This window comes from Bos grunniens, chromosome 16 (genome assembly GCF_055505025.1).
Source record: "Bos grunniens cultivar Pamir isolate PY7600 chromosome 16, Bosgru_T2T1.0, whole genome shotgun sequence".
In the NCBI taxonomy this organism is placed as follows: domain Eukaryota; kingdom Metazoa; phylum Chordata; class Mammalia; order Artiodactyla; family Bovidae; genus Bos; species Bos grunniens.
In genome coordinates, this window is record NC_141180.1 from 49531339 (window position 1) to 49554820 (window position 23482).

At 43.1% G+C, this 23482-nt stretch overlaps 1 protein-coding gene and 1 long non-coding RNA gene across 21 annotated transcripts in view; one reads left to right on the forward strand and one right to left on the reverse strand.

Moving 5' to 3' along the window:
- LOC147356790 (uncharacterized) overlaps positions 1–23482 on the forward strand; it is a 64625-nt gene that overhangs the window by 35953 nt on the left and 5190 nt on the right. The window contains exons 3-5 of one of the 3 annotated variants that reach the window (XR_015143524.1): positions 18618–18816; positions 18930–19191; positions 19566–21480. This is a non-coding gene — a long non-coding RNA (uncharacterized LOC147356790). Of the gene's footprint in view, positions 1–2351; positions 2712–3546; positions 3684–18617; positions 18817–18929; positions 19192–19565; positions 21481–23482 lie in introns of those variants that run through there. The other 2 variants (XR_015143525.1, XR_015143523.1) reach the window with 2 other exon arrangements.
- Positions 1–23482, reverse strand: part of SMYD3 (SET and MYND domain containing 3) — a 745976-nt gene that overhangs the window by 3122 nt on the left and 719372 nt on the right. For 7 of the 18 annotated variants that reach the window (XM_086344956.1, XM_086344950.1, XM_086344974.1 and 4 more), the window contains 3 exons: positions 20371–20479; positions 19634–19742; positions 12829–18465 (listed from right to left, as the gene is read on the reverse strand). In XM_086344956.1, the coding sequence (XP_086201082.1) occupies positions 18362–18465; positions 19634–19742; positions 20371–20479 (322 nt within the window). In that variant the 3' untranslated portion in view covers positions 12829–18361. Of the gene's footprint in view, positions 1–12828; positions 18466–18973; positions 19153–19633; positions 19743–20370; positions 20480–23482 lie in introns of those variants that run through there. The other 11 variants (XM_086344954.1, XM_086344976.1, XM_086344977.1 and 8 more) reach the window with 7 other exon arrangements.

The window sequence follows — 23482 nt, forward strand, 5'->3', positions numbered from 1 at the left end:
CCGTCCCTGGGATTCTCCAGGCAAGAACACTGGAGTGGGCTTTAGATCACTACCAATTTTTTGTTATGGTGTAAGTCTTCTGGCATCGGCCAGATTCCAGTCTTCCCAGCCGACACCCAAGACATTATGGAAAAGAGGCAGGCCATTCCTCCTGTGATCTGTTTGAATTCCTGATCCAAATCATCTGTGAGCATAATAAAAGGGCGGTTGTTTCACTCTGCTAAGTTTTGGGATGGTTAGTTATAGAGCAATAAATAGTCAAAATATCCACAAAATATTTTTGCAGTAAATTATAGATAAACCATATCATCCTGAGCTTCCCAAACTGGGGGCTCTCAAACAGAAGGGCTGGTCAGCTCAGTTGGTTAGAGCATGATGCTAATAAATTACACCAGGGGTTGTCCCCTGGTGTTTGTCCCCGTATGGGCCAGGCTGTGCAGTGACTATATTTATGGGCTTCCCTGGTGGCTCAGTGGTAAAGAATTTGCCTACCAGTACAGGAAATGTGGGTTTGAGCCCTAGGTTGGGAAGATCCCTGGAGAAGGAAATGGAAACCCACTCCAGTATTCTTGGCTGGAAAATCCCACGGACAGAGGAGCCTGGTGGGCTACAGGGCATGGGGCCGCAAAGGGTTGGACACGACTAAGGGACTAAACAAAAACAAACAGAAGGGTCATCAGATCCATTGTCTTCCATGTAAATGGGCCTCAAGAGACAGGTAAACACACTTTGGGTGTTTTAAGCACCCAGAAAATTACCTGGCAGGCAGTACCATGGCTCAGCCTTGGGTGCACAGCAGTATCAGCCAGTGGGCTTCCAAAGGTGTACCAGTGCCCAGGCCCCACACATGGTCAACTGACTCCTGTTCTCTTGAGGTGAGCCTAGCCTGGGGAGATTCTCACATGTCCTCAGGGTTGAGAACAACTGATAGAATAAGCTTTCAACAAGTAATAACAACTATTGATTATTCAATGGTTACTTGTAGCCAACCATAATTACCATTTTAATGGCTGTGTACAGTTCATTTCATCAGGTTTATAGATCATTATTCACTGAGCTACTCTTAGAAATTCAGATCACTACCATGTTTTTGTTGTGATGTAGATCTTTTAGCATAGGGCTTTTTGGCCTTTGCTGACTCTGCTTAAGATGTGTTCCTAGAGGTGGGATTCCCAGGTGTGCGCATCTTTAAAGCCATAAAGACTTTAAAGCTGGGGCATACAGTCTCTTGAGGGGGAGACCTGAGAGTGGAAGAAGCAAAGTGTTAGGGCGAGGAGCACTTTCCACCCATGTTCCTGGCTTTTGGGCCTCTCTAAAAATGTTCCCTTTAGGCTGGAATGAAGGAAAATAGGCAGACAGATGGGGTCTAGATTTAGCTGCTGAGAGAAAAGAGAAAGGGAAAGAAAGGCCCGCCATCTCTGGCACTGGTGTGCCAGCCTGGAAAAGAGCTCCGCTTATGGAATCAGCTGTAATCCTGCAGACCCATCACCTGTGATACCCTAGCTGGAAAACCAGAAGGTGGCTGTGATAGAGTCAGGGTGGTGGGATTTGGTTCTTATTAACTTGAGTGGGTCTGCCCTGTGTAGTATCTGCAAGCAAATCCCGAGGGTGGTTGGAGTGAGGGGTGTCTGAGATGGAGGGGAGGCATTGGGAATAGCCCGCACCTTGGAGGCAGCCAAACTCAGTGAGATGTCTTTGGGCAGAAAATCAAAATCAAATATTTGATGCCATTCAGAGAACAAATGTCTCCTGTCTCCTCCCCATACCCCCCTTGGTGCTCCATTGTTCTGGACATCTCAGGGTCTGAGGCAGAAGCATATGGGAGAGTGTGATTGGACAGAGAGACTGGAGAGATGCTTAAAGCCCTTCACGGGAAATTCTCTCACTCAAAAGCTGCTTACATGTTCTCCCTTCTGCTCAACAGAGGGCCAGATGTACTTGTGATCTGACAAAAGGAGTGAATCCTCAGGAGCACTGCCTAAAAAGCTCTTTGCAGGAAGAGACATACTGTTCTAGCCCACCCCATGGACAGCTGGGCCAGAGAAAGGCCAGCCTGGCCTGTGGGGGCTCTCGCCTCCCCACTCCTCACAGTTCTCCTTCGCAGGGTGAGGGCCTGGCTTTGTTTCTCAGAACTCCCAGACCAGCTTCTCTTAGTCCTCCTCGTGGTATTTCTCCAGGTTCCTCCCCAGAAAATATTTCTCAGGGACTTAACTCAGAGGCTAGGACAGTCACCTTCGTACCACTGGGAAAGGGTCAGGCCCATCTGCATGTTTTTAGACCTGTTACAGCTGTAGCTTCCTTCCTCACTGCCATTCTTCCAGTCATATGCTTCGCTGTCTCCTCCCTTCCAGCTCTAAGAATAAGGCCTACTCCTCAAGAGGCAGAGCTCATGGTGGTTGATCTGGAGTCTTCCCATTCGTTCCTGCTCATGCCACAACAGGGCAGGTGCCAGCAGGAGGCTTCTGGCCCCGCAGCCCTTCAGGATCCACAGAGCCACAGCCAGGAAGGAGAGCCTCGCTTCCACGCCTCCCAGCCTGTTCCCTTGCAGAAGCGCCGTAAAGACCATGTGGTCCAACGTCCTCATGTCTGGCCTGAGAGTGGCCCCAGGGTGAACCCAGTGTTCATTCCATGCCTGTGCTATGTGGCCTTCCCCTGCTGAGAGTCTGCAGTGACCAAGGAGAGGGCCTGGAGGGGCCACGAAGGTCTTCCAGGTCAGGATGCTGCTGGTTTTGACCTTCATTCTTATTTGGTGATGAATGAAGCACTGGAAGCAAAAGTGGGGTGGGGACAATCCCTGGGTGTGTATATGTAAGATTCGAGATACTAAGATTTGAGGATCTTATCAAATCTTCTAGCCACAGGGGTGACTAGAAGCAGAGCAGAAATGGGCATAGCTGGGAGCAGAGGGCCAATATGAAGAGCCTGGGGAAAAAGTCCATATCGTTTGTCTAGAAGGTAAAACCAAATATAAATATGATGAACAAGTAAATACTGTAATTTTCTCAGAGCCATGGGTGGGATAGGAGGGAAAGAAAAAAAGAAATAGGATTTAGTAATGTGCAAAATGTGGTGATGACTATGTTCTGTGTGTGTTGAGAAATATGTCAATTTGGGTGTACAGGAAGCTAAAATTCAGACCTGGTCAGGTAGGACATCTGGTCCTTGTCGTGGATGCCACCTGGGCCTCCAGCTAAGCTGGGGCACAATTCTCAGTGATGTAAGAAGGGAGCCCTAGGGAGCTGTCAGCACAGGCTGGCTCTCTGCGGTGGCCACAACCCCTCAGCCCGGCAAGAAGAGGAGGGCTCCCCTCCCCCAAACAAAGTTACAGTCAATCTCTGACAAAGCAGAACAATTGTTTCTGGGAGCTCTGTGTCTCCCTTCTCTCAGCCCTGCCCAACTGCCACACATACCCAAGTCAGAGAGAATGGCTTTGATTTAATTTCCTGCAGCAGTATGTAAAACAGATTAAGGAAGTATAGAACCAGAGCCAGCCTGTGCTGGGAAAAGCTTATCTCTTTCCATTAAATTTTATTTTTTTAATGGTAGCATTTAAAAAGAGCCTGGCGTAATCTCCCACTGAGGACCTATTTGAAGCCTTCAAGGGGGGCTGCTGCCCCTGTGAACTGACTCTAAATGTCACAGGAGGAATGCAAGCACAGATTGTCTGCCACATGACAAGCACGTTCACTCGGGAGTAAAGATGCGGTCCTTAAAAGATAGGGTCCCCAGAACGGGTTTCAATCTCATCCCAGCGTTTTATTTTAAAGTAATTTTAGAATTGTGGTCATATATTAAATAAAATGAATTGAATCAAATTATAATTTAAAGTTGCAAACAATATAGCTTTCTTATTAATTTTTAATAAAAATATATTAAGCTTATCAAGGATCTCATATACTCTCTCCCAAAAGCCTGAGGGAATCCAATAAATGACTTCCCCAAGCAGGATTTAAATATGGATATAAATCAGAGGGAAAAGAAATGTATGCATGATAAAATCCTCTGCAGTCAGATCACAAGAGAGGGAAATGCAGGCATGTTTTCCTCTGCCCATCCAGGACGAAAGCAGAGCAGTGGGGTAGACGTGTAAGAAGACAGACCTACAACACATCAGGAAGCTCCAGAGCCATGATGGGCCCTTCACAAGGGGCAGCAGGGAATCCCAAGGCTTTTGATGACCTGCCTGAGCTCACAGCATCCTTGCAACTTCATTGTGCTCTACACTTTGTACAGGACCCACTGGAAGGACCTGTCCTCCTAGCAGGCAAAATTGCCTTAAAAGGCCTACACACTAAATATTGTCTGTGCTGTGCTTAGTGGCCCAGTCGTGTCTGACTCTTTGCGACCCCATGGACTGTAGCCCGCCAGGCCCCTTTGTCCATGGGATTTTGCAGACAAGAATACTGGAGCGGGATGCCAGGCCCTCTCCTCTAGGGGAACTTCCCAACCCAGGGATTAAACCCAGGTCTCCTGCATCGCAGGTGAAATACTGTCTAAGCAGCTGTAATGCGTAAGACTTGGCCTTAACTCTGGGAGGAGCTTTGGCACAACCAGGAGACAGGGTTATAGAAGGACAGTGTGTGACAAAGGGAGATGAGAGGTGCCGAGTGTCCAGAGGAGGGAGCCCAGAAGGGGTGACAGGTGTGCTGAGCTGAGGTGTGTGTCTTCCAGTGGGAGTAGCTGTTCCAGAAAGAGTTGACTTTGTGTTGCTGTGTTTAACTAATCAATCGATCCAAGGAATATTTATTTGTTGAGTACCTGAGAGACCCTGAAGACATCATGTCTCCTCCCTGAGCTTAGGTTTCCTCATTTGAATACGAGGAGATTGGATTAGATCAATGCTGTGGACAGTCACAGACACAGAGCTAGGAAATGCTGATTTGGTTTTGCTTCCAAATATTGTGGTGTGTGTGTATTAGTGTTTTCTAATATAACTCCATTGGAGTCAGAGAATTTACCTTGTATGACTTGAATCCTTTTACATTTATTGAGACTTGTTTTATAGCCCAGAATATGGTCCTTCTTAGTATATGTTTTGTGGGTACTTAAATAAGAACATGTATTTTGTTACTACTGGATAGAGTTTTATAAATGTCAGTTGGATCCTGTTGGTTGGTTGATGTTGTTAAATTCTTCTACATCCTTGCTGATTTTCTGTCCATTTCTTCTGTCTGTTGTTGACAGGGGGTGTTGCGTCCCCAGCTATAGTCATATCCGTTAAGTCTATTGCCTATATCTTCTTTTAGTTCTATTAGTTTTTGTTTCCCATATTTTCAACTGGGTTGTTTAGTGTATACACACATAGGATTGCTTTTAATATGTTTCCTTGATAAATTGACCTCCTTTTCCAAAATTTAATATCCTTCTCTGTCTCTAGCATCATTTTCTTTGCTATGAAGTCTACTTCATCTGATATTAATATAGCCATTTCAGCTTTTTTTTGATGAGTTGTGCTTTCATGGTATATCTTTTTCCATCCTTTTACTTTCAACCTCCCTGTATCGCTATATTTAAAGTGAGTTTCCTATAGACAGCATGTAGTTGGATCATTAAAAATCCATTCTAATAATCCCTGTCATTTAGTATATTTTAGACAAGAAATTTACACTTCTTACATAGATCACTTACATAATGTCATTCATATATTAGGGTTTTAAGTTTGCCATTTAGAAAAATTTATGTCTATTTTTGTTTTTGGTTTTTTTTTTTTGCTTTTATTTTCTTTCTTTCATTTCCAGTGGACAGCTAACTTTTTAAAAGAATTCTATTCTGTAATGTTTTTGAGTGTATTTGTGTAGATTTTAAAATGGTTACTCTAGGTCTTATATATAGACACAGACGTTGTTATTGTTCAGTTGCTAAGTTGTGTCTGACTCTTTGCAACCGCATGGACTGCAGCATGCCTGGCTCCTCTGTCCTCCCCTATCTCCTGGAGTTTGCTCAAATTCACGTCCGTTGAGTTGGTGATGCTAACTGACCATCTCATCTCATCCTTCCATCTTCTCCTTTTGCCTTCAGTCTTTTCCAGCATCAGGGTCGTTTGCAATGAGACACATACATACACAAATAGAGACATATTCAGTTGTGTATGGTATCTCTTCACACTTCTACTGGTGTCCTCATTTTACCAGTTCAAGAAACCTTACCTCCCTTTATGTCTTTTACCCTCCCCGAAACACAAGCTGGAATCAAGACTGCCGGGAGAAATATCAGTAACCTCAGGTATGCAGATGACACCACCCTTATGGCAGAAAGTGAAGAGGAACTAAAAAGCCTCTTGATGAAAGTGAAAGTGGAGAGTGAAAAAGTTGGCTTAAAGCTCAACATTCAGAAAACAAAGATCGTGGCATCTGGTCCCATCACTTCATGGGGAATAGATGGGGAAACAGTGTCAGACTTTATTTTTCTGGGCTCCAAAATCACTGCAGGTGGTGACTGCAGCCATGAAATTAAAAGACGCTTACTCCTTGGAAGGAAAGTGATGACCAACCTAGATAGCATATTCAAAAGCAGAGACATTTTTGCCAACAAAGGTCCGTCTAGTCAAGGCTATGGTTTTTCCTGTAGTCATGTATGGATGTGAGAGTTGGACTGTGAAGAAGGCTGAGCGCCGAAGAATTGATGCTTTTGGACTGTGGTGTTGGAGAAGACTCTTGAGAGTCCCTTGGACTGCAAAGAGATCCAACCAGTCCATTCTGAAGGAGATCAGCCCTGGGATTTCTTTGGAAGGAATGATGCTAAAGCTGAAACTCCAGTACTTTGGCCACCTCATGTGAAGAGTTGACTCATTGGAAAAGACTCTGATGCTGGGAGGGATTGGGGGCAAGAGGAGAGGGGGACGACAGAGAATGAGATGGCTGGATGGCATCACTGACTCAATGGACGTGAGTCTGAGTGAACTCCGGGAGTTGGTGTTGGACAGGGAGGCCTGACGTGCTACGATTCATGGGGTCGCAAAGAGTCGGACACGACTGAGCGACTGATCTGATCTGATCTGATTTTGAATATAATTGTCCTAAACATTTCCACTATATACATTTAGAACCACAGAAGATAGTGTTATACATTTTGTTTCAACTGTCAAAGATTAGCTAAAAAACTTAGGAGAACAAAAGTCTATTTAATTTACCCTTATTTTTGCTGACCATGTTCTTTCTTCCTGATGTTCAAAGATTGCTGCTTTTATTACTTCCGTTCTGTTTAGAGAAATGCTTTAGCAATTCTTTTAGAAGCGATCTGCTGGTGACAAATTCCCTTAGTTTTCCTTTATCTGAGAATGTTTTGATTTCCCCTTAACTCTTGAAGGCTATTTTGCTGAATGCAGGTTTTTGGCTTAACAGTTCTTTTCTTTCAGTCTTTGAAAAATGTGCCACTGTACATTTGGCCTCCGTGGTTTCTAATGAGAAAGCCACTGTAACTCAAATTGTTTTTCTCCTATAGGCAAGGTATCATTTTTCTCTTGCTGCTTTTAAGATACTGTTGTCTTTATAGTTTTCAGAAGTTTGACTAGAATGCCTTGATGTGCATTGTCTTGGATTTTTCTTATTTGGATTCACTTAGCTTCTTGAATCTGCAGGTAGATATTTTATTTTCAGTGGCATTAATTACATTCTCATTGTTGTGCAACCACCACCACTATCCATACCTAGAACTTCTGCATTATTCCAGACTGAAGCTGTATACCCGCTAAACAAGAATTCTCCATTCCTTTCTCTCTCAATCCCTTGGTACCACTCTTCTACTTTCTGTCTCTGTTTTTGACTACTCTGGGTACCTCATATCAATGGAATCATACAACATTTGTCTTCTTGTGAGTGGCTTACTTCACTTGGGGCTTCCCTGGTGGCTCAGCAGTAAAGGATCTGCCTGCAATGCAGGAGCTACAGGAGACACAGATTTGACTCCTGGGTCAGGAAGATCCCCTAGAGAAGGGCATGGCAACCAACTAAAGTATTCTTGCCTGGAGAATCTCATGGACAGAGGAGCCTGGTGGGCTACAGTCCATGGGGTTGCAAAGAGTCAGACATGACTGAAGCGACTTAGCATGCACGCAATGTTCAACAAGTTTCATCCATGTAGTTTCACTTTTAAGGCTGAATAATATCTCATAATATGTATATTCCAGCTTTAAACTACTCATCTTCCATGGACATTTAGGTTTTTCCACCTTTTAGCTGTTGTTAATAATGCTTGCTATGAACACTGGTGTACAAATATCTGTTGAAGTCCCTGCTTTCAATACTTTTGTGTATATAACCAGAGGTGTAATTGCTGGATCAAATAGTCATTCTATGTTTCACATTTTTTAGGAACTGTTATACTGTTTTCCACAGTGGCTTTTCCATTTTGTAGTCCTGTCAGTAATATGCAAGGGTTCCAGTTTTTCCACATCTGTACCAATACTTGTTTCTCTTCTGTGTGCTTCTTTCTTTTCTAATAATAGCTATCCTAGTGGGTGAAAAGTAGTATCTCATTGATTCTGGTTTGCATTTCCCTAATGATTAGTGATAGTAAGCTTATTTTTTATGTGCTTTTTGGCTGGTTGTATATGTTTTTTGGAGAAATGGCTATTCAAATCCTTTGCCCGTTTTTGAACTGCACTGTTTTGATGTTGAAATTTAGGCATTCTCTATGTATTCTGGATATTAACCACGTACCAGAAATGTGATTTGCAAATGTTTTATTCCATTCTATGGGTTGCCTGTTGATTTTTACTATTTACTCTGCTGATTTTGTCTTTTGGTGCACATTTTTAATGTTGATGAAATTCAACTTGTCTATTTTTTCTTTGTTGCCTGTGCTTTTGGTGCCATATTCAAAGAAACCATTGCCAAATTCAGTTACCATGAAGCTTTTTCTCTGTGTATTCTTCTAAGAGTTTTGTAGTTTTAGCTCTTATACTAAGTCTAACCCACGCATCACTCTTTTTAATATAGTATTAGGTGAGGATCTATCTTCATTTTTTTGCACGTGGATATCCAGTTTCCCCAGCACCATTTGTTGACTAGACTGTCCATGCTGCATTGAGTAGTCTTGTCACTCTTGTCAACAGTCATTTGACATATACACGAGAGTGTATTTCTCAGCTCTAGTGTATCCCGTTGGCCTTTATGGCTGTCTATCCCGGTCCCACCTTGTTTCGATTACTGCAGTCCTACAGTAAATTTCAAAGTCATAAAGTATGAATCCTCCAACTTTGTTTTTCAAAATTGTTATGCTGTTAGGGTTCCTTGAGCTTTCATATGAATTTTAGGATGGACCTTTCCATTTCTAAAAAAAAAAAATGTCATTGGGTTTTTGACAAGAGATTTCACTGAAACTATAGGTTGCTTTAGGTACTATTAAATCTTAACAGTAATAAGTCTTTCGATCATGAACATGGGATGTTTTCTGTTTATGTCTTATTTTTTTCAGCAGTGTTTTGTACTTTTCAGTGTATAGTCTCCTACATCCTTGGTTAATTCTTCAGTATATTTTGTTTACTGTTGATGTTCCATCACCCAGTCATGTCTCACTCTTTGCGAAACCATGGACTGCAGCATGCCAGGCTTCCCTGTCCTTCACTATCTCCCAGACTTTGCTCAAACTCATGTCCATTGAGTCGATGATGCCATCCAGCCATGTCATCCTCTTTCACCCCCTTCTCCTCCTGCCTTCATTCTTTCCCAGCCTCGGGGTCTTTTCTGTGAGTCAGTTCTTTGCATCTAGCGGCCAAAGTATTGGAGCTTCAAAATCAGTCCTTCCAGTGAATATTCAGGATTGATTTCCTTTAGGATTGACTGGTTGGCTCTCCTTGATGTCCAAGGGACTCTTGAGTCTCCTCCAGCACCACAGTTCAAAAGCATCAATTCTTCAGTGCTCAGCCTTCTTTATGGTTCAACTCTCATATCCGTACATGACTGCTGGAAAAATGATAGCTTTGACTATACAGACCTTTGTCAGCAAAGTTATGTTTCTGCTTTTATAATATGCTGTCTAGGTCTGTTATAGCTTATCTTCCAAGGAGCAACCATCTTTTAATTTTGTGGCTGTTGTCACCATCTGCAGTGATTTTGGAGCCCAAGAAAATAATGAAAAAAAAAAAAAGAAAATAATGTCTGTCACTGTTTCCATTGTTTCCCCATCTGTTTGCCATGAAATTATGGGACTGGATGCCATGATCTTAGTTTTTTGAATGTTGAGTTTTAGCCATCTTTTTCACTCTCCTCTTTCACTTTCATCAAGAGGCTCTTTAGTTCCTCTTCACTTTCTGCCATTAGGGTGGTGTCATCTGCATATCTAAGGTTATTGATATTTCTGCCAACAATCTTGATTCCAGCTTGTGATTCCTCCAGCTTGGCATCTCTCATGATGTATTCTGCATGTAAGTTAAATAAGCAGGGTGACAAAAATACAGCCTTGATGTACTCCGTTCCGAATTTTGAACCAGTTCATTGTTCCATGTCCGATTCCAGCTGTTGCTTCTTGACCTGCATACAGGTTTCTCAGGAGGCAGCTAAGGTGGTCTGCTATTCCCATCTCTCTAAGAATTTTCCACACTTTGTAGTGATCCACATAGTCAAAGACTTTAGCGTAGTCAGTAAATCAGAAGTAGATGTTTTTTCTGGAATTTTCTTGCTTTTTCTATGATCCAGTGGATGTTGGTGATTTGATCTGTGGTTCCTCTGCCTTTTCTAAATCCATCTTGTACATGTGGAAGTTCTTGGTTCATGTACTGTTGAAGCCTAGCTTGAAGGATTTTGAGCATTACCTTGCTAGCATGTGAAATGAGTGCAGTTGTATGGTAATTTGAACATTGTTTGGAATTAGAATGAAAACTGACCTTTTCCCATCCTGTGGCAACTGCTGAGTTTTCCAAATTTGCTTCCATATTGAGTACAGCACTTTTACAGCATCATCGTTTAGGATTTGAACTAGCTCAGCTGGAATTCCATCACCTCCTCTGGCTTCATTCGTAGTAATGCATCCTAAGACCCACTTGGCTTCACACACAAGGATGTCTGGCTCTAGGTGCATGACCACACCATCATGGTTGTCTGGGTGATTAAGACCTTTTTTGTATAGTTCTGTGTATTCTTGCCACCTCTTCTTAATATCTTCTGCTTCTAGTAGGTTAATACCTTTCATGTCCTTTATTGTGCCCATCTTTGTATGAAATGTTCCCTTGGTATGTCTAATTTTCTTGAAGAGATCTCTAGTCTTTCCCATTCTATTGCTTTGCTCTATTTCTTTGCATTGTTCACTTAAGAAGGTTTTCTTATCTCTCCTTGCTGTTCTTTGGAACTCTGCATTCAGATGGGTGCACCTTTCCTTTTTTCTCCTTTTCTCAGCTATTTGTAAAGCCTCCTCAGACAACCATTTTGCCTTCTTGCATTTCTTTTTCTTGGCAATGGTTTTGATCACCACCTCCTGTACAGTGTTAGAAACCTCCAAACATAGTTCTTCAGGCACTCTATCAGATCTAGTTCCTTGAATCTATTTGTCACTTCCACTGTATAATCATAAGGGATTTGATTTATGTTACACCTGAATGGCCTAGTGGTTTTCCCTACTTCCTTCAATTTAAGTCTGAATTTTGAAATAAGGAGTTCATGATCTGAGCCACAGTCAGCTCCCGGTATTGTTTTTGCTGACTGTATAGAGCTTTTCCATCTTCAGCTGCAAAGTATATAATCAGTCTGATTTTGGCATTGACCATCTGGTGATGTCCATGTGTAGAGTCGTCTCTTTTGTCATTGGAAAAAGTTGTTTGCTATGACCAGTGCCTTCTCTTGGCAAAACTCTGTTAGCCTTTGCCCTGCTTCATTTTGTACTCCAAGGCCAAACTTGCCTGTTACTCTAGTTATCTCTCGCTTTCCTACTTTTGCATTCCAGTCCCCTATGATGAAAAGGACATCTTTTTTGGTGTTCTGGAAGGTCTGGTAAGTCTTCATAGAACTGTTCAACTTCAGCTTCTTCAGCATTACTGGTTGGAGCATAGACTTGGATTACCTTGATGTTGAATGGTCTGCCTTGGAAATGAACCGAGATCATTCTGATGTTTTTGAGATTGCACCCAAGTACTGCATTTTGGACTCTCTTGTTGATTGTGAGGGCCACTCCATTTCTTCTAAGGTATTCTTGCCCACAGTAGTAGTAATAATGGTCACCTGAATTAAATTCACCCATTCCCATCCATTTTAGTTCACTGATTCCTGAAATGTCCATGTTCACCTTTCCCATCTCCTGTTTGACCACTTTCAATTTACCTTGATTCATGGACCTAACATTCCAGATTTGTATGCAATATCGTTCTTTACAGCATCTGAGTTTACTTTCACCACCAGACACATCCACAACTGGGTGTCATTTCTGCTTTTGCTCAGCCTCTTCATTCCTTCTGGAGCTATTTCTCTGCTCTTCTCCAGCTGCATGTGAAACACCTATTAACCGGGGCGGGGCTGGGGGGTGGTTCATCTTTCAGTGTCATATCTTTTTGCCTCTCATACTGTTCATGTGGTTCTCAAGGCAAGAATGCTGAAGTGGTTAGATGCAATTACAAGTAGAACTGTTTTCTTAATTTTCTTTTGGCATTGTTCCCTCTCAGTGTTATTAAACACTGCTGACTTTTGTATGTTAATTTATATCCTCCCGCTTTGCTGAATTTCTTAGTCGTTTTATCTCTGTTTTTTCAATTGGACAGCTTATATTGCTCTGTCTTCAAGTTCATTAACTCATTCTTCTTTCCGTTCTGTTGTTAAGCTCCAGTCTGTTTATTTTGGCAGTGTATTTATCAGCTTTTAAATTTCTGTTTGCTTCTTCTGTGTTAATTTCTTTGCAGTAGTATTCTATTTTTTGTTTTAAGGATTTTTGTAATTACTATTTAAGCATATTTATCATGGGCTTTAAATCTTTATCAGTCTAAAATCTATTATCTCTGAGTTGGCATCTATTGATTGTCTTTTTTTTTCATCAAGATTAAAATCTTCGTCTTTCCTATGGTGAGTGATTTTCAACTGAAACCTGGACATTTTGGGTATGACATGGAGATTCTGAATTTTATGTCAACTTTCTGTTTTAGCTGGCTTTCTCCACCATTGCTCCAACAGGAGTATGGTGGATGATACCTTGTTACTGCCTGGTAGAGGTACAAGTCCAGGTTCCTCGCTTGGCTCCTTGTCACTGCTGGGATTACACTTTCTGATAGGTAAATTTCTATTTGTTTCCTTTAATGTAACTTAATCACTATGCTCTCATTTTAGGATCATTCTCTCATCTTCTCCTTTCTTGGTTCAGAAACATACTCTTGAAACTGTTGTTCCCTATTTCAGGTTAGTAGGGGCCTGTCATAAGTACCAGAGTCAGAGACTATCAAACTCCTCTTTGAAGGCATCAGTAATGATTATGGCACACCTCTGCACACCTTCTTTTCCTTCCCGTCTCCCTTCTGTCTGTCTACATGTGTGATGATACACACTTAGAGAAGAGATTTTTTAACCTAGAGACTGCTGGCCTAGAGAAAGTCCATGGAGTCTTCAGGTGGTCCCTATATCCCCTTTCCCCACTCTCTCTCTCTCTATAAAATGTTTTATGTGTGTACATTTTCTCTGGTGAGTCAGTGGTTCTCACACAACTCATAAGTAAGAACATGACCAGAGGGGTTAAGAATCATTGTAGCAGATTAAGAAATGGGAACAATAGATGTGTAGGCTCTAAATCATCCATTTAAGGAGGAGGACTTGAAATCAGGGTGCAGGCTGGAGTAGACACACACCAGCTTGTGCTTGGCGCTTTCCTTGAATGTGCTGAAATAGCGCATAACTGTGTGGGTGTGAGAGGAGCTCTGTGTGGGACTGAGCCTGGGCTCCCTATTCAGGTCCAGGAAAAGCTTAAAAGATCCTCAAAATGCTTTAACATACGAAATGAGAAGAGGAAAAGCACTACAGTGTAATTTACATCTCAATAAAAGTGGCTATTGAGGGGGATGAAGTCTGCTTTTTCTTTCTGACTTCAGTTAACAAGGTACTGCTAACAAAGCCAGGGTGAGGGAGTTGGCAGTGTGCAGAGCTCACAGGAAAGAAGCAGGCTCCCTGATAAGACAGCCCAGATGAGGACGGTTGCCCTTAAGGTCTAAGAAGTCAAATTAGTGACTAACAAAATTCTTCTTAGAAATAAATGGAAAGAAATGAAAATAGATTAGAGACAGGACAAAGCAGCAGGGGGGTACTGTGAAGGGACCCCAGGGCTGTCCTATGGCAGCAATCACAAGAATTTCAGCTGAGCCCAGTGGAGATGGGGGCCTAAACCAAATCAGAGCTGGGCTAAATGGATTCCTTTCCTGGAGGAGGCTGGGCCTAATTGAATCTGTAACGCATTTTTGTTTCTGAAGCTTTTCTCATTTTTGTTCCAAACTCAGCCTTTGGAACCGTTATTCAAACTCTTTCTTCCATCCTATTATTTCCAGAGTTTCTAAGAAAGAATATCTAGGGGTGCCAGTCTAAAAAGAACATCAGTTTATTTTTATTTTAAAAAAATATTTATTTATTTTGGTTTCACTAGGTCTTCATTGCTGTGCACGGGCTTTCTCTAGTTGCAGAGAGTGGGGACTACTCTTCGTTGCAGTGCTCAGGCTTACCATTACAGTGGCCTCTCCTGTTTGGGAGCAGTCTCTAGGCTCACAGCCTTCAATAGTTCCATCTCACAGGTTAAGTAACTGTGGCTTATGGGCCCTAGAGCATAGGCTCAGAAGTTGTGGCACATGGGCTTTGTTGCTCTATAGTATGCAAGATCTTCCCAGATCAGGGATCAAACCCGTGTCCCCTGTGTTGGCAGGCAGATTCTTATCCACTGTGCCACCAGGGAAGTCCAAGAACATAAATTTTAAACGGCAAGTATATATCTTTCTTTTCCTTTCTCTGGGTCACCTGAACCCTGAGAAACCTCAGGAGGAGAGTCTTTCTGCTGAATGAAACTGACCTGCTTCTAGACTCAGGTCCTGTGAACTTGCAAAAAGATGGATGTGTGTGGGCCATCCCTCTGTGTAACACTGTGATATATAATAAATATACACTTGGTCTTCATCCCTGTTTCTGGTACTGAGCTCCTAAAACCCTTGGAAGTTCCTAAGTGATGAGAATGATCAGGGTGTCTCTTGTTATTTTAATAAGATGACTTTTAGAAGCACCTAAATGTGGGGGCTGGTTGCTAGGATAACCATGTGATTAAAAGGTTGGAACTTTCAGTCCAACCCCTGATCTCTGAGGGAAGAGGAGCTGGAGGTTGAATCAGTCACTAGTGACCAATGATTTAATCAATCATGAGTCTGTAATGAAGTCTTCATAAAAACTCTAAAGGATAGAATTTGAAAGCTTCCGGGTTGGTGAACACATGGAGAATTGAGGAAAGTGGTATATTCGGAACGGGCCTGGCACCTCCATGCCCTCTCCCAGTGCCCTGCCCTGTATGCATCCTTTCCGTCTGGCTGCTCCTGATGTATAGCCTTTTATAATAAATAGGTGATCTAGTAAGTAAAATGTTTCTTGGAGTCCTATGAGCTGCTCTGGCAAACTAATCAAGGCCATGGTGGGATCCTGGGAACCCTCAAGCTGTAGCCAGTCAGTCTGAAGCCTATGTGACAGTCTGGGCTTGTGAGTGGCATCTGAAGTGGAAGAGGATCTTGTGGGCTGTGGAATCTGATGCCACCTCCAGGTAGATAGTGTCAGAGTTGAGTTGACTTGTGGGACACCCAGCTGGTGTCTGAGAGATGTTTGTTGATGGGGGACAACCCCTACTGCATGCTGGAATTGGGTGAACAGAATCTTACTCTGCTAGTAAATGGCCAGCACAGGTCTAATCTAATGTGTTAGATTAAATTGGACAAACTAGACCTGGCACTGCCTCAGTGGGACTCTAAGCCTTAGCTCCTTTGGTTTTCAAATGGCCATGAAAATGCCCGGCCCACTGGCCTCAGATGGCCGTCATGAGCATTCATGTACACATGAGCAGTATTAATACTTTCTAGTTCCATACAGGAGAAGGCAATGGCACCCCATTCCAGTACTCTTGCCTGGAAAATCCCATGGGCGGAGGAGACTGGTGGGCTGCAATCCGTGGGGTTGCGAAGAGTCGGACACGACTGAGTGACTTCACTTTCACTTTTCACTTTCATGCATTGGAGAAGGAAATGGCAACCCACTCCAGTGTTCTTGCCTGGAGAATCCCAGGGACGGGGGAGCCTGGTGGGCTGCTGTCTCTGGGGTCACACAGAGTCGGACACGACTGAAGTGACTTAGCAGCAGTCCCATACAACATAAAGGATTAATTTGATTACCTGTAGATTACCTACTTGGAGGTGACCCTTGGAAAATTTCCTCCAGAATGTTTTTGTGGGAGAACATTCATATGGTAGATCCTCAATAAGCGTTTTCTGCCCAGTTGATTTGACTGACTGACCACCATTCACCAGAGCAAAGTTCTTCTGAAACTGCAGGAACCTTCCAGTGTTCTTCTGTCAGTCTGGGTAAAGATGTCAGACCAGGTGAACGAAATAGGAAGTGATGAGTGCCTTCAGGAATCCTAGGATTCTTCCTGTTTACGTCACTTAGAGATTGGGAAAAGACAACAGGGCTGGTATTCAACAACCACCAGCATAAGGGAATGTCACTTTTGAGTATCCCTTTGTTGTTCTTGCTCAGTCACTAAGTTGTGTCTGCAGTGAACTGCAGCATGACCAGCTTCCCTGTCCTTCGCTGTTTTCTTGGGTTTACCCAAACTTATGTCTGCTGAGTCAGTGATGCCATCCAACCATCTCATCCTCTGTCGCCCTCTTCTCCTCCTGCCCTCAATCTTTCCCAGCATCATGGTCTTTCCCAGTGAGTCTGCTCTTCCCATCAGGTAGCCAAAGGATTGGAGTTTCAGCTTCAGCATCAGTCCTTCCAATGAATATTCAGGACTGATTTCCTTTAGGACGGACTGGTTTGATCTCCTTGCTGTCCAAGGGACCCTCAAGAGTCTTCACCAGCACCACAGTTTGAAAGCATCAATTCTTAGGCACTCAGCCTTCTTTATGGTCTAACTCTCACATCCATACATAACTACTGGAAAAACCATAGTTTGACTATATGGACAGACCTTTTTGCAGCAAAGTGATATCTCTGCTTTTTAATATGCTGTCTAGGTTTGTCATAACTTTTCTTCTAAAGAGCAAGTGTCTTTTAATTTCGTGGCTGCAGTTACCAACTGTAGTGATTTTGGAGCCCAAGAAAATAAAGTCTGTCACTATTTCCATTTTTTCCCCATCTATTTGCCATGAAGTGATGGGACTGAATGCCATGATCTTTGTTTTTTGAATGTTGAGATTTAAACCAGCTTTTTCACTCTTCTCTTCCACATTCATCAAGAAGCTCTTTAGTTCCTCTTCGATTTCTGCCATTAGAGTGGTGTTATCTGCATATCTGAGGTTATTGCTATTTCTCCTGGCAATCTTAATTCCAGCTTGTGATTTATCCAGCCCACCATTTCACATGATGTACTCTAAACAGAAGTTAAACCAGCAGGGTGACAATATACAGCCTTGTCATACTCCTTTCCCAATTTTGGAACAGTCCATTGTTTCGTGCCCAGTTCTAACTATCGCTTCTTGTCCTGCATACAGGTTTCTTAGGAGGCAGGTAAGGTGGTTTGGTACTCCCATCTCTTTTAAGAGTTTTCCACAGTTTGTAGTGATCCACACAGTCAAAGGCTTTGGTATAGTCAGTGAGGCAGAAGTAGATGTTTTTTGGGAATTTCCTTGATAGATGTTGACAATTTGTTCTGTGGTTCCTCTGGCTTTTCTAAATCCAACTTGAACATCTGGAAGTTCTCAGTTCACATACTGTTTCTCCAAGCCTGGCTTGGAGAATTTTGAGTGTTACCTTGATAGTGTGTGAAATGAGCACAGTTGTGTGGTAATTTGAACATTCTTTGGCATTGCCCTTCTTTGGGACTGGAATGAAAACTGACCTTGTCCAGTCCTGTGGCCACTGCTGAGTTTTCCAAATTTCCTGCCATATTGAGTGAGGCACGTGAACAGCGTCATCTTTTAGGATTTGAAATAGCTCAGCTGGAATTCTATCATCTCCACTAGCTTTGTTTGTAGTAGTGCTTCCTAAGGCCTGCTTGACCTCACACTTCGGGATGCCTGGCTCTAGGTGAGTGATCACACCATCATGGTTATCTGTCATTAAGATCTTTTTTGTACAGTTCTGTGTACTCGTGCCACCTCTTCTTAGTCTCATCTCTTTCTGTTTGGTCCTTGCCATTTCTTTGCTTTATTGTGCCCATCTTTGCATGAAATCTTCCCTTGGTGTCTCTAATTTTCTTGATGAGATCTCCAGTCTTCCCTCTATTTCTTTGGATTGTTCACTTCTGAAGGCTTTCTTCTTGCTATTCTCTGGAACTCTGCATTCACAGTTGGGTATCTTTCCTTTTCTCCTTTGTCTTTCTCAGCTATTTGTAAGGCCAGCGGCAGGATAACATGATGACATGGAAAGTATTCCATAGGCGTTTGTTATTTTTCTCGTCTAAATGTGGATAATCAGCCCCTAGACACTCCCCGAGAGATCCCATTTCAGGGCCCGAGTCTCTCCATTCTTCTGCAGACAAGGGCATCATGGCCCAGAGGACCTCGGGAAGGTGCTGCCCCTGAAGCCCCACACACCAGTTCTCCGTACAAGCCACCAGTCCAGTGCCTGGACCAGAGGAGCACATGAGCTCTCCTTTTGGAAGCTCTGCCAGAGTGGAGCGGTCAGGACAGCATAGAGCCCTGGGCCTTGGTGGCAGCGGAGGCGCCTTGAGAGGGTGAGCACAGGTGTCATCCTTTACATCGCATCCCAACATGAACCCAGTTCTCCCACTTGGTCTCTGCACTTATTGCAAGGATTGTACTGACCGCTCCCTTCTTCTTCCAACAGTGAACACTTCCTGAGTCTCATGTTCTTTGTGGCTATTTTGAAACCAGCTCAGCATCAAGCAGAGACCTTGCAGTATCCTGAGGGGAGGGGCCTCAGGCATTTGTGCTGCTGTGTGGTGAGGACTCAGCTGACAGAGTGAGCAGGCTGCAGAAGGTCAGGGAGCAGACAGCATTCCAGCGGGCTTTAAAGGGTCAGGAGAGTTATACCAAGCCTGAGGAAACAGCTTTGAAAGGACCTAAGTGTGAGCATGCCTTGGGCACTGGTGAGTGTCTCCGTGTACACTGTCTGTAATGTGTGGAGGTGGGAAGGGAGGCTGGAGGTGAGGAGGCTATGAAGGTGGTCCCCAGACAGGTGGTCAAGGGTCTGCAGATTTAGACTCGGTTCTGTGGGCCGAGGGTGGGGAGGCATGGAGACAGATGGGTACAGGGGTGTCTGAGGTCAGTTTGCACCAGTTAATAAGAGTTAATTGTTACTTTTTCTGAGTTTTGTGAACTGGTTGATTTGACTTTAGTAGTTTAAAACCAGTGACAGTGGGCATGTTCATACCATAGACATTGGCAAACACGCCAATGATTTTTTTTTAAACATTTATGGGCATGTGTGTGTATTAATGCATGTGTCTGCACACTGGTATAGAGTTGATAGAAATCAAAAGGAAGAGGCCTACCAACAGAAAGAACTGCATGCGATTTTGGCACACTCACCAGCCTCAGATTCTTCATCGCTTGGGGAAACATGCCTTGGTGTAACTGCAGTTTGCCAACTTTCATTATCTGCACACCTCTGACGGGATGGTTTCCTGGGTAAAAAATCCTGGAAGAAAACAAACGGCAAGCAGTGTGAGTAGCTCTCACCCATGCAGTCAGCATTTCATCAGGAGAATACAAAAGTGGGAGCGAACGCTGGCTGTGGATGTCAACGAGCCACTAAGCAGAATCAGCTTTGCAGCCTTGAGAACACGATGCTGAAGGAGGAAGCTCACTGCTGGTCTCCTGCTCCCTGGAATGCCTTCTGCATTTAGGGAAAGCGACAGGACTGGAATGCCTCTCTACTGAACGCCAAGAGAAGCTCCAGCACCCAGGAAGCCTTGGACCAGAAGCTGGCCTCTCAGTATATAATTGTTAAGTAAATCAATGATATGCCCACAGCCTCCTTTAACCACAAAGTCCTCTGAGTCTCAGCTGCAGAGTTTATCATTCATCGCAGTCCATCTTTCTTACTGCCCCTATGTATTCATTCTATCATCACTGGACTCCAGAGCTTTGGATTCAGCCACCCCCTCTGTGTTGGCCACCATGTCCTGCACGTAAGAACTCTGCACATGCTTGACCTCTTCCACACACAGCGGAATAGAACAGAGCGTTGCAGTGGACTGAAGCATGAAAACCCAGACTATGTTTCAGACCCAGTGTTATCTCACCTTGACTCAACAAGAACTTACTATATTAGATTCAACAAAATGTGAACAGTTCAGCCTCTTCCTCCTCCTACATCGTCTTATCCTGAGAGTCTCCTGGGCTCCTGCTGTATGAGTAAGATCGATCCTAGGGCTGGAGGAGATAGTACACTGTATATATGTGATCTTTCCCCTCGAGGCTCATAATCCCATTAGACACAAGACAGACATTCATACAACAGTTTAAAAATATCCCAGGATAGAGCATGACTTCGTACACAGCAATGGTCAGTTCAAGTGTGTGGCATAAACTGAGAAAGTGACACAGGAGTTACGAAGAGGAGAGTTATGATGATTGGTGGGATCAGGGAAGGTTTCCTGGAGGAGGGGAACAGGAGGACTTTAATGGGGCTCCCCGGGATCTGGGAAGGCTTGTCTTGGTCGGGCGGGGGGGAGGGGGATGGAAATGCATCCTTGCTGTTGAGCGGCTTGAGAGAAGGTGCATTCCAGATGCTGCCTGTCCAGAGACCACAGGTACTTGCCTGTAGGCCTCCAAAAGGTAATCCTAAGTCATGACTTATATGGGGCTTGCCATGTGCCAAGCACGGTTCTGCTTTTCATTTATGAACACGTCATAGAACCCACATTTAGGCTCTACTGTGAGGTGGCTTTATCAAGAGACACATATGTTCTCCAATTAGTATACTATCTGCACACCATTCCCTAGCCCTGAACCTCAGCTCTTGCCCACATGAAATGTGATATAGAAACTTTGTTCATTCAGGCTCTTAAAGAAATGGAAAGCAGTACCCAAGAGAGGGAGGTACTTAAATTAATAGAATGTTGGCTATGTTTCTTTTAAAGAACTAAAAAGGGAGGGGACGGAGGGAAACAAAGGTGACACCTGGGTCCTGGCTTTTCCTGCATCTCCTGAGCCTGCCGAGAGATCAGTCACGTCACCTCTCCCCTTTACAAAACGAACATCATTATCTACTTGTGTGGGAAAGATTTTAAGATCCCCGGACAAAAGGCTTAAGTATAGGACGCCACTTCCCTGTACTTAATTGCCTCGGACACGTTCCTTGAAAAGCACACCTGGATTTGGAACTTTATTTTATTGCTATGAATGTGACATAATTAAAGGCCAAAAAGTAATTTCATACTAATCATCATTCTATTAAGTGGATGTCTGTCATGTCAGTTAGCAGAAGCAAAGAAAATCTTTGGTTGCAGAGAAAGTGGTGCATATAATTACTCCATGACAGGGACCTGCTCTGGTTGCTTAAAGATATTAAAAAAAACGAAGTGGAGTTTACTCAGGAGAGGATAAGGAAGTGTCTGGGAGGGGGACTTCCACATAAATATTTAGGGAGCAGCCTTGCAGCTCTGGCAGGGGTGCCGTGCATGTGCCTGGGTTGTTTCTGGAGGCCTCCCAGCTGACATATGGAATAAGCATCATGATTACTTGCCAGAACAGCACCCCAAGGAAAACTGGTGAAGCTCACTCCTGCTGGGAGAAGTTCTCTACCCAAGGCACAGCTTTCATCAGCTCTCCGCATGTGACAGTGATGAGGGAGGAGGCCTGCAAGAGGTCTTCAATCACAGAATCAAGGCCAGGCTGAGGGCCTGAACCAGAGAAGGAATGAAGGATGCCCAAGGACTAAAACAGGAGTTTGAGTGGGAAGGTGAGACTCTAGAGGCAGAGAGACCTGAGGCAGGATGGTGGTAATAAGAACAGAAGAGAAGGATCTGACGTAAAAGATGTTCTACAGCTGACTGGATAGGGCCTGGAGACCCGCTGAGGTCTGGCAGTCAGAGTTGACTCCAAGATTCAGAAATCAAAATGCTGCCACAAAAACACAAGCAGACTGTATAATAACAAAATTTTCATTCACCCAGGCATTCTGCTTGTTTGGTGTTATGAATTTTCTTTTCGTGGGTATAGTGCTAGCAATCATGTGGCCCAGGATGCTGGGCCCAGAAAGGAAAAAGTTCCCTTGGTGTTTCCGTGGTGAAGTGTATAGGAAGGAAGGTGTTTAAACAAGCAAGAGAAAAGCAGCAGCACATGCTAATTTAACTAAGACCCATAAGCACCAAGATCTTTCTGCTATATTCTCCCAGAAGGCTTCAGGTCAGGGAACTGGAATGTCTCAAATTAAAAGGGGATAGAGAAAAACACACCCGATGGCAGGACCTATGTTGTTGGTCTTGCTGAGGTTTTCCCACATGATGCAATTACAGGTCACATTTCTTCACTACAGGTAGCAGTTCTAACATTTGTATGGCAGCAAAAACCACTTATCGTTAGGACTCTTTTTTAGAATGGATATAAACTGTATTTTAGTGTAACCAAGTAGCTATAATGTATTAGTATGAATTTTAGCTGATAAATGTGAAATCTAATTCTAATAACTGAATTAGAAAAATCAGCATTTTGCAACTCTTGAAGAAATAACTAATCCATGGAAAATGTATCACTATATGAAACCAGTAGATCAAAGAATGATGGAAAACTTTTACAGTGTGTAAGGTTGTTACCATCTGAACCCAGTCATCAATCTTAGCATCACTAACATGGGACAGCCAGACACTACCTGCTGTCTGAGCTGACACAGTAAGATTTTGTACCACCTATAAAGGATCCTTGACAACAACAAAAAAAGAAATTTAATCAAGCCCATAAAATTCCATTTTACAGGAAAAACAATTGGTAGAGGAACAAATAAAAGCAACCAGCTAAATTCAAAATATGGGAAGTTTTACAGAACCGTCATCACCCAGGATCTTCAGCAGATCCATGGCATGAAGAGAAAAAGGTTGCAGAGGAGGAGAAGACTAGATTAAAAGAGACTTAAGAGATAAAACAGTCAAAGGTAATTTGTAGACCTTTTTCATTTTAACTCAAAATAACTATAAAAAGACATTTCTGAGTCAATCTAGGAAATTTGAACATGAAATGGGATTCTAAGAACATGTCCACATTTTTCAGAGATACAAACTGAAATACGCATGGATGAAATGATGTAATGACTGTGATTTGATTTAAATCTCTTCAGCATAATTTCTTCTTCCAGCAATGATGAGGTTTTTTCAGACCAAACTCCATGCTAACAAGAAACGTTAGACAAAATATTTATAAAACTGTTTGAAGATGTCA